Source organism: Monodelphis domestica, chromosome X, assembly GCF_027887165.1.
Source record: "Monodelphis domestica isolate mMonDom1 chromosome X, mMonDom1.pri, whole genome shotgun sequence".
NCBI classification, from domain to species: domain Eukaryota; kingdom Metazoa; phylum Chordata; class Mammalia; order Didelphimorphia; family Didelphidae; genus Monodelphis; species Monodelphis domestica.
The window spans coordinates 1,861,085-1,873,579 of NC_077235.1; the positions used below are offsets into that span (position 1 = coordinate 1,861,085).

Below are 12,495 nucleotides of genomic sequence, written 5' to 3' on the forward strand. Positions count from 1 at the left end.
TTCTGCTCTTTGAAGATGATTTCTGGATCTCTCTAGCCAGCTTTGGACTCCCACACATCTCCCAGTGTCTAGTGGACTTCGCACACCTGATGGCCAAAGGAGAACTCGGTGGCTTCCCCTGTTCCCACTGTCCTCCTGGGTGCCCTGGCTCCCAAGCCACAAGTGAGCCTCTCACCTCCCGTGTGTAGCCCAAGCTTGGTGCACAATAAGTGCTTAGTCAATTTGGGGGCCAGAGCAAGAGCCAACAATGTCCTGGCTTTGGGAACTCGCTGGAGAACCTGGGAAGCAAGCAAGCAAGCACAGCACTGCGTGCCTTTTACGAGGATGGGGGACGGAGCTGCACTTTGAAAGTCCCAGTAAGGCCAGGCAGCAGGGCCTGCGAGTAGCATTACAGCATTTCCCAACCCCTCCAGAGCCTTTACAGTCGCAAAGAAAAGCGGGGCCAGATGCAGCCAGACCAGAATTTGCTTAGTAGGTAACAGATTTATCGGACGTGCTCATTTGAAACAAAATGAAGGCTATAAACAACATATGCCTGAACCCTGTAAAAGCGCTCGGCGAAGGGCATCCTTCCTGGAAAGCTGAAAGCCCTGCTAAGGTGGAGCACTGGCTGTTTGGAAGAGGAGAATGGCACCCTGCCCTGCTAGACTGGAGGCTGGTCAAGGGGAAGCAAGTGAGCCGGGCAGCCAGGGAACAGGAGGGGCGAAAGAAAACAGAACAGTAATCCTTGGAAACAGCATGTGCGGAGCGGGGCTCCCAGAGGTTCGGCCACCTGGTCCCCTCCCTGGATGTCGTCTGCCCGCCACCCAAGCTAGCAGCCCCTATTTACAAATACAGGTGCCGTTGCTATGAGCGACCATGGCCTGCCCATGAGGTCTGCTTTGCAAGCAGGGAGAAGGCACACAAAGGGCTGCAGCCATAGTATGTGAGGAAGGGCCATTGCAAAGGCCGGGAACACAGACATCCTGGAGCTTCATGACCGCTTTTCACAGAAATGGGGCCTATGTGCTCAAACTCATCACAGCGTTCCAAGGGAGGCCTTCTCAAAGGAGCTGCTTGGAGAAAGGATATGGGAGGAAGGAATCGGACCCTCTGCTGGAGTTGGGAAGAGCCCTGGAGGCAGGGGCTCTAAACTTGCTTCTGCCCCAGACTCATTTCACCTCTCTGGACCTCAGTTTCCTCATCTATACAAAAGCTGGGGGAGATGACCCAAGACTTGTGCCATTATCTCTCTTAAAATGTCTTCCACTGCTGCCATTGCACACTCTAAGGCATTCCATGTTCTAAGGCCTCCCTCCACAGGCCTGTCCTCTGCTCCAAAGGTCTCTCCAGTTCCTATGTTCCGTGACCTGAGACTCTTTCCAGCTTTGCCAGCTCAGGTTCTAAGCAGCCCTTCAGCTCACTCCCATGTGCAGTTATCTCTGGCTCTTCCTAATTCTCACATTGTGTTCTCTGTTCTAAGGGCCTTCCCAGCTCTAACTTCTGTGATAAATTAGCTTTATCTCCTCATTCATCCAGCATGTGACTGTTGTTGGGCTCCGGATAATCCATTCAAAAGCCCTTCAAAGTGTTGAATCACTTACATCTGTATGCCTTGAGCAATTCCTTAGGATTTATCTACTAAATCCCAGATGGCTCCGGCATTTGTGGAGCGGGTCGCCTGCCACAAGAGAGTCCCCAATTCCTTCCCCAACTGGCATCCTCTCTGGCCTGCCTATCTCACGGGGCTGCAGAAGCGTGGAGCACAGGTTGTAGGCCTGGAATGGGCCGGGGGGTGGGGGTGGGGGGCTGGGGGGCCTCTGCCCAAGAGCAGACTGGGCTGCTTTGAGAAATGCACAACCCCCCTTCTTTGGGGGCCCAAGTAGTCAGACGCCCCCCAGTGGCGAGCAAGGCAGGGCTTAGACTGCATGTCAGCAAAGCCCCTTCCGTATCTGCTCTGGGGCTTTGGAACATCTCTGAGTTTCTAACCTCTGTGGAAAGAGTGATTGGACTTGTATCTTCCTGTTGGACATAAGCATCTCCTGTGGGATCCCTGTGCTCTGCACCTGGAGTATTCCAGGAGGAGCCTCAGCAGCAGATGTATTCCCTCGCTCCCTCTCTCGGTCTCTCTCTCTGTCTGTCTCGCACACACACACACACACACACACACACAGAAAAATGACCTCATTCCTTGGCCTGTTGAGGTGACAGGGTGGGTGGAGCAGAGACTTTGATCAAAAATAGCTTTCTTATAATTAAGTCTGTATCTAAAATGCTGACAAAATGGGTGAGTTGGACACTGTTTCCCACTAGCCTTGCTATGTATGACACCCCAGGTGCACTAGCAACAGGGCCCGCCTGAGCCTCCTGTGGCCATCCAACATCTCCAAGACCCAGGCCTTAAAAAAGGGAATTTCCTTCCAGCTGTTCATTCCAGGTCTCCAGACAGACTCTGGGCTACAAGGAGGAAACCTGGGATTTCCTAATTAGTAAATTCAGGCTGCTCTCAAGCAGACCCCACTGAGTCAGCCTTGAATCCTGGGGGCAATTGGACAACAACCCTAATGCTGAGAAGAAATAAAGAGAGGCATCCAGCAACCGTCCCAGTGTCTCCCAGGGATACAGGCAGCTGAGAACATTTCTGAACCGAGCCCTGGGGCAAGTAGAACAAACTAAAGCAGGCTCTCTGGAACACCTAAGGCCACTGGTGGGGGTGGGGGTAGGGCTGAACTCCCCTCCTGTGGGGCACCTGCAACACTGTTGTCACCTCTTCATCACCCACTGACCCCCAGGCCTTTCCACTGCAGCCCAGCCCATCTGATCTTTGGGACTAAGCCAAGACTTTGGAGGGACTGTGGATCCCATCAAGGAAGCCTGTAGTGTGGAACCAAGGCTCTGGGTCATCTGAAGGACCTCCCATCCTCAGGAAATCTATCTTCCCTTTGGATTTCTTTCCCAGGAAACCTTTGATGTAACACCCAGCAAGCCAATGCAGGATCCAGGGAAGAAGGCTCCTTCAAGCCAGGAAGGGAATGCCTGGAACCAATCTCTCCAGATGCCGGGAAGGGATTGAATGCTAGTCCATGCTGGTCTCTTCTTTTATGCTTCTTTTTCTATGTCACTTCCTGTCACTCCCCTTCTTCACAAAGAGGAGAGGGCAGTGGCCTTTGGAGGTGTGAGCTTACTCTAGTAAGTGACTTGTGAACTCTCATACTTAATGGTAACTAGGGGTGCTTTGAGTTCTTGATTTGATTTGCTAATCCTATCTTCACAAGGCAAACACCTTTGGTGAGCACAGGCCTCTTTCTGTTTTGTGCCTCACTTGGTGTTAATACTTAGGGTCACATCTGTCATAAAGGAATGTCTAAAATGACTACTTTGGGCCAAGCACTGGGAATACTGACAGCAAATCGAGAAAGGACTCTTCTCTACTCTTTTGGAGCTCCTAGTCTAATAGCAGAAGTCTGTGGATGTCTTATAGAATCATGGCATTTACATCATGTTACTGGGTATGAGAGATACCTGATTGGAGAACAGGCTTTGAAATTTCATTTTGTTCTTCCGTACCAAATGCTGATTTGCAAGCAAATACTCATCACAGTCAAACCTTAGATTCCCACTACAGTTGTGTGTTCACAAATGAGGGTAGTGCAGGAAATTGCCTACACAAGACTGCCTGTTCATAGCTCTTGTTTTCATCAAGGATGCCTTCAATGTGTTGTTTCTAGACCATTCTCATAAAGATGTGATAGAAATATGAATGTCTGGACTGATTGTTACTGACTGCTCAGTTAATGTGGGATTCTTTGGCCATAGTACTGCCTATGAGGAGGTCTTGGAGAATATACATTGATGGTAAGTTCTGAGAGAAGACTTCTTCCCTTGACTCCTAGGTCAGTTAGTTTCTTTGGCTGATAGCCAGCTCTTTGTCAGAAATCTGCTCGAGATTCACTTCCCAGAGTAAAACCTTCCTAGCTGGCACCAGATGAAGGTGCTAATGGTTGAGAATGGTTTAATCCTCTTCTCTGTATGATATTATTTTGCCCAGTCCTGTTGAGCCCTGGACCATTTCCAAAGTACATATCTGACTGACAGGAGTTTATATTGAGTCAAGGGATTGTTAGCCCAACTGTGAGAAGTTTCAGAGGCGATTGTCTGACATTGACTCCTTCCTTCACAAAGTTATTTCCAGATTCAGGGCTGCCACCTGGGGCAGAAAAAACTGTGGACCATCCGTCAACAATTAGATCTGTTGGGCAGTGAGGTAGCACAGTGGATGGAGTGCCAGGCCTGGAATTGAAAGGTCCTGGGTTCAAATGTGACCTCAGACACTTCCTAACTGTGGGACCCTGGGCAAGTCACTTAACTCCAACCACCTAGCCCTTACCACTCTTCTACCTTGGAATGGATAGTCAGTATGGATTCTAAGACAAAGGGTAAGTAGGACAGGCTACCTTATTAAATAAACAGTGAGTTCCTCATCAGTGGAAGGGTTGCTGCAGAAGTTGGCTGACTGCTTTTTGACACTATTATTATGAAGGAGTGCTTCATCAGTAGGATGTAGGGGATGGGGAAGGTGGGCCACGGATGCTCAGTGAGTGACAACGAGATGCTCCCATTGGACCTCCCTGCTCCATTTTGGGGAATAGATGAGAAACATCCTAAGATCTGCCCGGAGAGGGCAGCCAAAAACAAGCTGTCAACAAAAGGACCAACATGACGTTATCTGTGAGCCACTTAAGTAGCTGTCAGTGAGGGAGTCACTGTCTGAATTGTGGTGCATTCCTAAAGGGGCATGGAGGAGGAGTTCCTTGGAATGGGAAAGTCCCAGGAGAGGAAATCCCCTCTACCTGTGTGGGTCAGCACCTTCTCTGCAGTATGTGTGGCCTTAGAGAGCCACCCAGAGCATTGCCCAGGGTTGGACCCCCAGTGGGTGTCAGAGAGGACTTCATCCCCAAGGCAGGAAGACCTGAGTTGGATTCTCTATGAACACTGCTTCCACATCACAGCCATGCAATAGGTATTATAACAGGGCAAGTTCCAAGTACAAGAAAAGAATCCTGAGGTGAAGGCTGGGAGGCTGTGATTGAGAAGCTCCTCCTTGATCTTGGCCTTTCTTTGTATGCCCCGTGCTTGCTCAGCACATCTGTTGGACACATGCAATCAGTGCTTGTTGATGGATTGACTAACCAGGGCATTCTGGGGCTTGAATTAACGGAATTGAAATGCCAATAACAGAGCCAGTTTAATTAGGATGTATTAACATTCTAGCCAAAGTTTTGAATAAATAATTTCTAAGCCAATCAGAAGGACTCCCTGAAAAAGTGAGGCAGAGGGGCCCAAGCAACACCAAGGCCAGCCAGTCTTGGAAATCCATTGCTCCCACTGCAAGGACCCTGTGGACCCAGCTGTTTTCTGAAAAGCTGTGCCAGAATGGCAGGAGCTTGAATCGCAAGAGTTCTCAGCAAAATGGAATTATGGGCCAATTCTCCGAAGATGCAAGTTAGAATGGATAAGACAGGAGGACAAACCCCTTCCATGAAGGGCACTGAGCCTGGGCCACGTGTTTAGCCACCCCCATCACCCAGAAGCAGTCCAGGTCTATGCCAGCTAATGTCGAGGGGGTGCTGTGAGGGAATCTAAAAAGAGAAGAGGGCAAGGAGTCCTTTTCCCTGTTGTCTGGAAAGGAGACTCGGGCAAGACTTAGAACTCAGAAAGATTAGGGTCCTCGTGGGATTGCCACTAGACCATACCTATCCCTGGGTTGCTAGAAGCAAGCAGGACACTTAAGTCAGAGAGAGACAGAGACAGAGACAGAGAGGGAGAGATTCCTAGACACTTGGAAAGACTTGTCTGATGTGATGCAGCCTGCACTGAGCAGAAGGGAAAACTAAATAAACAAATAAATAACTAAATAGCCTTTACCATGTCCCAGGCAGTGTGTGCTAAATGCCTCACAAATACAATCTCATTTGATCATTACAGCAGTGGAGAGATCCTCATTTTACAGATGAGAAAACTGAGGCAAGGAGAAGTTAAGTGACTTGGCAAAGGTCACACAGCTATTAAGTATCTGAGGTTGGCTTTGAGCTGAGGTTTTCCTGCCTCCAGGGACCAGAGAGATCAGTAGACATGGCACAAATCACACAAACAATCACAGCAGGTCAAATCCAGTGACCTCCTTTCCTCCAGTAGAAAGGTGGGGAGTCCTGGTGTAGAGCAGGGCTGGGCACAAATAAATTCATCGGTCACAGAATCTTTGGGAGCAAAAGTACTAACCCTGCCAAGTGACCTGCTCGCTTGGCCAAACCCTTGGAACCTTTTTTGAATGCAGAGTTCACTTTTGGACGAAGCTGATGGAAACATGCATGTGTTGGTTGATCCATTCGTGGCACTTTAGCCCCTTCATGACTATCAAGTGTGGCACTCCCTTCGGGGAGGTGAAGGGGGAAGGTACCGTGGGTCATTTTTTTTTGCATTGGGGCCATTGGGAATGGCTGTGAGAGCAAAACCAAAAGGCATCGAACTCTTCTTCAAAATCATTTTGCAAACATGATCTCATTCCTCCGAACACATCCCTATTTTATGGATGAGGAAACTGAGGCCCAGTGGAGTCAAATGACTTGCTGGAGGGCCCTTCCCCCAGTCCTGACCGGGAGGAACCTCAAAGGGAGAGCCCTTTGTCCAGCTAGCGGCTGTCACCCGAGTCAGGCTCAGATCATCTGCATTCCCTGAAGTGGTTGGGATCCTTTTCTTTAGAAGTTATTTCTGCGAAATTGCCTGTGACTTCACTCTTGGTGCAACTGATGACACTTCTTTTTAAGCGCCCATTCACTTTTGCTAAATTACGCTGGGCGGGCATGTGGTTCCCACATGGATGGATTACCATCTTCCGTACTCTTGTAATAACGGGCAAATTAAAGCCTGATGGGCCAAATCAATTGCCGCTACCCTCCCTTTGCCCTGTGGAAAACAATCTGCTCTGGAGTATCCGGCCCATTCTCCCAGGGGGTGGCAGGGCCCTGGCTGGGTAAAAGGGGGCAAGTCTTCTCCTTTCTCTGGCTCCCAATGGGCATCTGAACACATGCCTTCATTGCCTACCACATGGGTTTGTCGTAAAGATCAAACGAGTGAGATCAGCTATGTACAAGTAAGCTACAGAGAGGATAGACTAGAGCTCATCCAAGAGCCAGAGAGCACTGGACTTAAGAGGGAATCAGGGAAAGCTTCCTGTAGGAGGTGAATCTCACAGGAAGCCACGCAAGAGAGAGATGAGGAGGGAAAGAGTTCCAGGCACAGGCAACAACCAGTGAAAATGGCCAGAGTCTGGAGAAGGACTGTGTTGTTCGAGGAACACCCAGCAGGCCGGTGTCACTGGATCTGAGAGTATTTGGTAGGGGCGAGCAGATGGAAAACTAGGGGGAGCCAGGCTGCGAGGGGTCATGAATACCCAGGGCTTTGGTATTTGGCCCTGGAGATGAGATGGAGCCCCTGGAATCTGTTGAATAAGGGAGCAACATGCTTAGACCTGCACTTCAGTGAGCCACCGACAACCAAGAGAGGCTTGGGGCAGACAGACGGACTGGCAGCCTCTTGCCCTAGTGTACCCAGGAGGAAACGAGGAGAAGGTGGGGGAGCTGGCAGGGAGTCGATGAGTGTGACACTGATGTCAAAAAGAAAAGACCAAGCAAGGGTTCATGGGACCCTGGCAGAGAGGGAATTTTGCCATCCTCCTTTGCCAAGATTGCCAGTATGCCCAAGTGTCCCGAGTTCAAGAGGGAGCTTTGTTCTGCTCAATGGGTGGAGTGCCTCTTTGCCTGAAACATGGAGAGACGCTGACATCAGGAGGCCATGTACATAGAGCATGAAGCCTTCCAGTGCCTTCTCCTGCTAGGCCGGCACCCCTAAAGGCTCGGATGGGCGGGTGGGGTGCTGAGAGTCACGGCTTCAAGTAAACCCAACTGGGTGGCTTCCTGTGAATCCACAGGCAAATATCGCCTAGACCTGACTGTTGTAGCCAGTCATGCCCCAATAAACCCTAAAAACACATGTGCGCGTGCGCGCGCGCGCACACACACACACACACGCGCACACGTACTCCCGTGAAATACCAAGCACACACGAAAACCCAATCGTATCCCAGAGGGTCATGGCAGTCGACGTGAGCCTGTTCTCTGTTCTCTATTGATTGAAACATCGAGGGCAAGTTCATCGGAAACAAAACGGAAATGATTTCTTCAAGTTGATTTTTGTTTTTAACCAAGAATGCCAATGTGGTGATCCCATGAAGGCCGGATTAGAGAAGGGAGAGCCTGGGGGCAAGGAGTCCACTTGGCAAACTGTTGTGGTAGGCCAGATCTACAGGGAGAATCCACGCTGCAGGAAGAGGGGGGAAAGGGAGCAGGCATTATCCCCCGGGCTGGCACCCTCCTCTCTCCCTCCCTCCTAGGCTGGCAGAAGGAAGGTTCGGGGAAAGCAAGACTGTTTGCCGAGTGCCTTGCAGACCTCGAAGCCTAGGCCTTCCCTGTGAACAAGGAGGACTTTTCACTTTTTCCCTTTCTTTGCAGGTCCAGTGAAAAGCAAGAAAAAGGGTAAGACCTCATTTGGTTTTCCTTTGGGGGCGTGTCCTTTCTTCCAAAAACCGCTCACTCAGCACAGCTTCCTACGTGGCCTCCATGCCACTGCAGCAGAGATTGTCAGCACCTCCTGTGGCCCCAGCACTGCATTTGTCCCCATAAGCTAAGCTAGCTCACGGGGCAGCCCAGGCGAGGCAGAGCAGGCTCCCCTTCCCTTTTCTTCTCAGGGAATCTGATCTTCTTGCTGGCACGGGAGCTGGCTTTCAGAGTGAGCACCAGGTGTGCACCCCTAGGGACCCAAACCTCCCCTTGCTTCTCAGCCTCCCAGACTTTCCCTCCTCTCCTTAGTGGTATCGAATGTCAGCCCAAAGAGGGCCCTTTGAAGGCCGTCTCATCCTAGCAACTCAGAACGCCAAGAGTGGGCAGGGACCTCAGAGGCGTCTAATCCCAATGGTTCCTGCAAGTCCATTCCCTCCACAAGCATCGCAACTGTTCATTCCCAGAGTCTGCATGAAGACCTTCAGAGATGGCAAGCCCAGCACCTCCCATAAACACCTGGGCCCTTGGGAACAACTCTCGGCGCCCATTTCTCCACTAACTTTCATTCCTGGCCCCTAGCTGTCTGCCCAAGCAGAACAGGGCCCAGTCCTTTTCCAAGTAGAGGGAAAGCCCCAGGTGAGCAGCCTGGTCAAGCTTAGTGCCTTACTGAAACCGTTCCCCATTGGCACCACCACACTGGACCAGTGATGTGTTCTTGATGAGATGAGAGGTGGCCCTGCCCTTGCTGGCCCCAAGGCCCTCCTCATCTGCTTCCTGCTTCCTCAAGGCTCCACTTACAAAGGGATGGATTTGGGGGAAGCAGAATTGCCAGGCCTTGGCACCTCATTGCTCCTGGAGTTTCCTCTGCTTTAGAAGTTCCCGCCAGAGGTCCAAGCCCTGCCCCAGTAGCCAAGAGGCTAAGGCTTCTGCCCCAGTATGCCTCCTGTTCTTCTCTGGCCTCCCATTGTCCCTGCATCGCCTCTCCTGGACCCTTGCCCGAGCTGCTTTCCTGCTTTCTGGCAGCGCACCACCCTCTCAGGCGCTTTGGTCCTTCATTTCGGCTTACACCCCAGTGCCACTCAGGGCAGGGGAGCTGGACAGGCCTGCCTGGGGAGTTCCTGGAGTCGACTGCTTTTAGAGATGGAGAGAAGAAAGTGAGGCTGGCAGAAATCCACCAGCTGGGGTGAGAGCTGGCCCCCAAGCGAGGCTCCCAGCCCTCCAGCCCAGAGTGGGTTCCCACTCTATCATACTGACCTCTCTGCTAAGACCTCACCAGGTCACTTGTGAGGCCAAGAGTTCAGGCCTTCCTGTGGCAGCATGGCAAAATGCCAAAGCAGAACGAGGCCCTGCCGGTACTGGAAGATGGCTCTCGTGTGCCCTGCCAGGGGATTTCCTTTCTAAGCTGAGTACCTTCATTCCTCCAGATGGCCCTAGTGTGGCCGGAGCAAAGCCATTTAGAAGGTGGGCCTGAGCCAGTTCTGGAAGGGTTCAGAGCAAACACACTGGAAGGCCGCATGAACAGATATCCAGGCTTGCAGTGCTCCCTCAGCCCCTAGAAAAGCGGGCAGCCTTGGACCCTCCTGCACACGCAGGGTGGTGACCCTCTGGCATCCCTGCCAGGCCTGCCTAAGGACAGCAGAGGGCAGGTGGACCCCTCTTCGTCTCCCTGAGGGCTTTCCAGACGGGATGCCGGGGCTGCTGCCATTCCAGATCAGCAGACTCCCTGGCCAGTTTCTTGGCTCTCATGCTCCTTTGTCAAGCCTCTTCCTAGGCCTCACTCCTTCTGGGCCCCTGTCCTGCCTTGCCTCTGTCACCCTCTTTCCAAAGGAAATATAAACCTTATGGGAATTTCTGTTTCATCGCTTATTTCTATTGGCTGCCTCTGCCAAGGCTTCCAGGGCCCTACAGGTGCCAGCCAAGGAAGGCCCAGGAAAGCCACTCCAGGGCCAGAGCATTGACTACCCCCAGGAAGCCCTGGGGAGCTGGACTGTTGAGGGAGTTGGGGCTCTCTTCTAAGGGAGCCCCTGCTTAGTATCCAGGGATTCCTTAAGGAAAGCCAAATTCAGGAGAGCAGCAGAGCCTCAGTCTCTCACTTCTGTCAGTTCCCGGAATCATAGGACCAGCAGCCAAAGACCCTCAGAGCCCCTGAGTCCTGTGCCTTCAGTGCCTCAAAGGCCCCCAGAAGAGAAGTAACAGATTGGGGGCTGGGAGGCTGAGGGGAAGACAGCATCGACAGAGTTTTCTCTTTGGGGGTCCAGCCCTGGGATTTTGATGGTCTGACGTTGAGTCTTGTTTCGGTTTTGTTTTCTCAGGAAAAAAGGCTGGCCCTCCTGGACCAAATGGCCCACCAGGTCCCCCTGGGCCTCCAGGCCCCCAAGGACCTCCAGGAATTCCAGGAATCCCAGGCATCCCTGGGACGACAGTCATGGGACCCCCTGGCCCTCCTGGTCCCCCTGGGCCTCAAGGTCTCCCTGGGTTGCAAGGCCCCTCAGGTGAGTGTCTCTGTCTTCCCTCCCCCCATGGCCCAGGTACCTCCAAATCTGTGGGGATTCAGGAAGCATCCTTTGGTCAGTTTGGAGGATTGAGGTGAGTCTTGCAGGCTGGAAGGGCACATCTCCCAGGAGGCCTCCTGCCACCTCTACATGTTGCCCCTCTGTGACAGACAAGCCTTCTTTGCAGTGTAACCACATGAAGAGCTACTAGGGTTTCTGGGGCTTCCCAGGGGAGAAATGGACTCCTGACCTTGAGGCCGAGATGCTCTCCCTAAAGCTGGAGGGGACCTTAAAAGGGGAGCGGCAGAGCTGGTAGATGCATCGGAGACTGTCGGGAGGGTTTGGGCCCAGGAGAATTTAGGCTTCCTGGCCAGCCCCCAGAAGCAGAGATGTGAATGGAGAAGGAGCAAGGCCGAGGCCCAGAGTCTGTGTCCCCCAAGGTCACCCCCGGGCCCCTTCCTCTGGTGACCAAGGGGCCACGGGGCAAAGTCAGGCTGATAGGAGACTCTGGGTTGGGTTCTTGGAGATCCTTCTCTCCCCAACTTTCCCCATTTAGGGCAGATGCCAACAATGTTGAACAACACAAAACAGGGATAAGTAGTGGTAATCAAGGCAAGTTGTAACATCATTGTACAGTAGAGGAAACTGAGGCCCAGAAGTGGGCAGTGACTCATCCAAAGTCATACAGCTAGCAGGTGACAGAATGGCCCTCTGACTTCTCCTGCCATACCCCACAGCTCCTCTTGACAAAAGCAGGACCATGAAGGCTCCTAGTCCTAGGAATCAGCTGAACTTTGAGGGCTGAGGATTCCCATACACACTCCTAGGCACCTCTCTCCTTGTCTCCTTATCAGAGTGTCCATTGGGCCCAGCTTGGGAAAAGGCAGGCTTCCCTCTCAGCCTTATCCCTAAGGCCTAGAAGCAGGGAGGGAAGGGGGTGGGGAGGCAGGGGAGTTCCCCTCCAAGTAGCTGCTGCCAGGAAGAATGAAAAGCAGGCTGGTGATAGCCTCTCACCTCCTACCACCCTGAAGCCCTGGCATTCTCTTACAGGTACAGCTGACAAGGCTGGAGCTCGGGAGACCCAGGTGAGTCAGGGGAGGGCAAAACCTGGGAATGCTCCTAGGCTCATTCACTTTCTGGCCTTCCACTTGAACAGGCCCTCAGAAGGGCCGTTCCCCTGCCTCCCTTTCCTTCCCACATGAGAGAATGGAAGGGACTTACCTAAGGTCATATAGCAAGAGAGTAGCCAGAGCCTCCTGTTTCCAGTGCCAGTGTCCCACCTGCCATGCCCACTGTGCTGCTCCATTGGGCAGCAGCAGGTTGTGAGAGTATCTCCAAGCAGCACCAGCGTGCCTTCCCTCGCTCTTCGGCATGTGGGGCAGGTCAGGGCGGCCCCATTTGCAGGCCTC

The 12,495-nt window shown here is 52.3% G+C and overlaps 1 protein-coding gene across 5 annotated transcripts in view; it reads left to right on the forward strand.

The window, feature by feature from the left end:
• EDA (ectodysplasin A) overlaps positions 1-12,495 on the forward strand; it is a 168,841-nt gene that overhangs the window by 142,384 nt on the left and 13,962 nt on the right. For all 5 annotated transcript variants that reach the window (XR_008914402.1, XM_056808782.1, XM_056808783.1 and 2 more), the window contains exons 3-5: positions 8,547-8,570; positions 10,907-11,086; positions 12,137-12,171. Coding sequence is in view for 4 of the 5 variants with exons in the window: in XM_056808782.1 (XP_056664760.1) it covers positions 8,547-8,570; positions 10,907-11,086; positions 12,137-12,171 (239 nt within the window). In the remaining variant the exon portion in view is untranslated. The remainder of the gene's footprint in view (positions 1-8,546; positions 8,571-10,906; positions 11,087-12,136; positions 12,172-12,495) is intronic.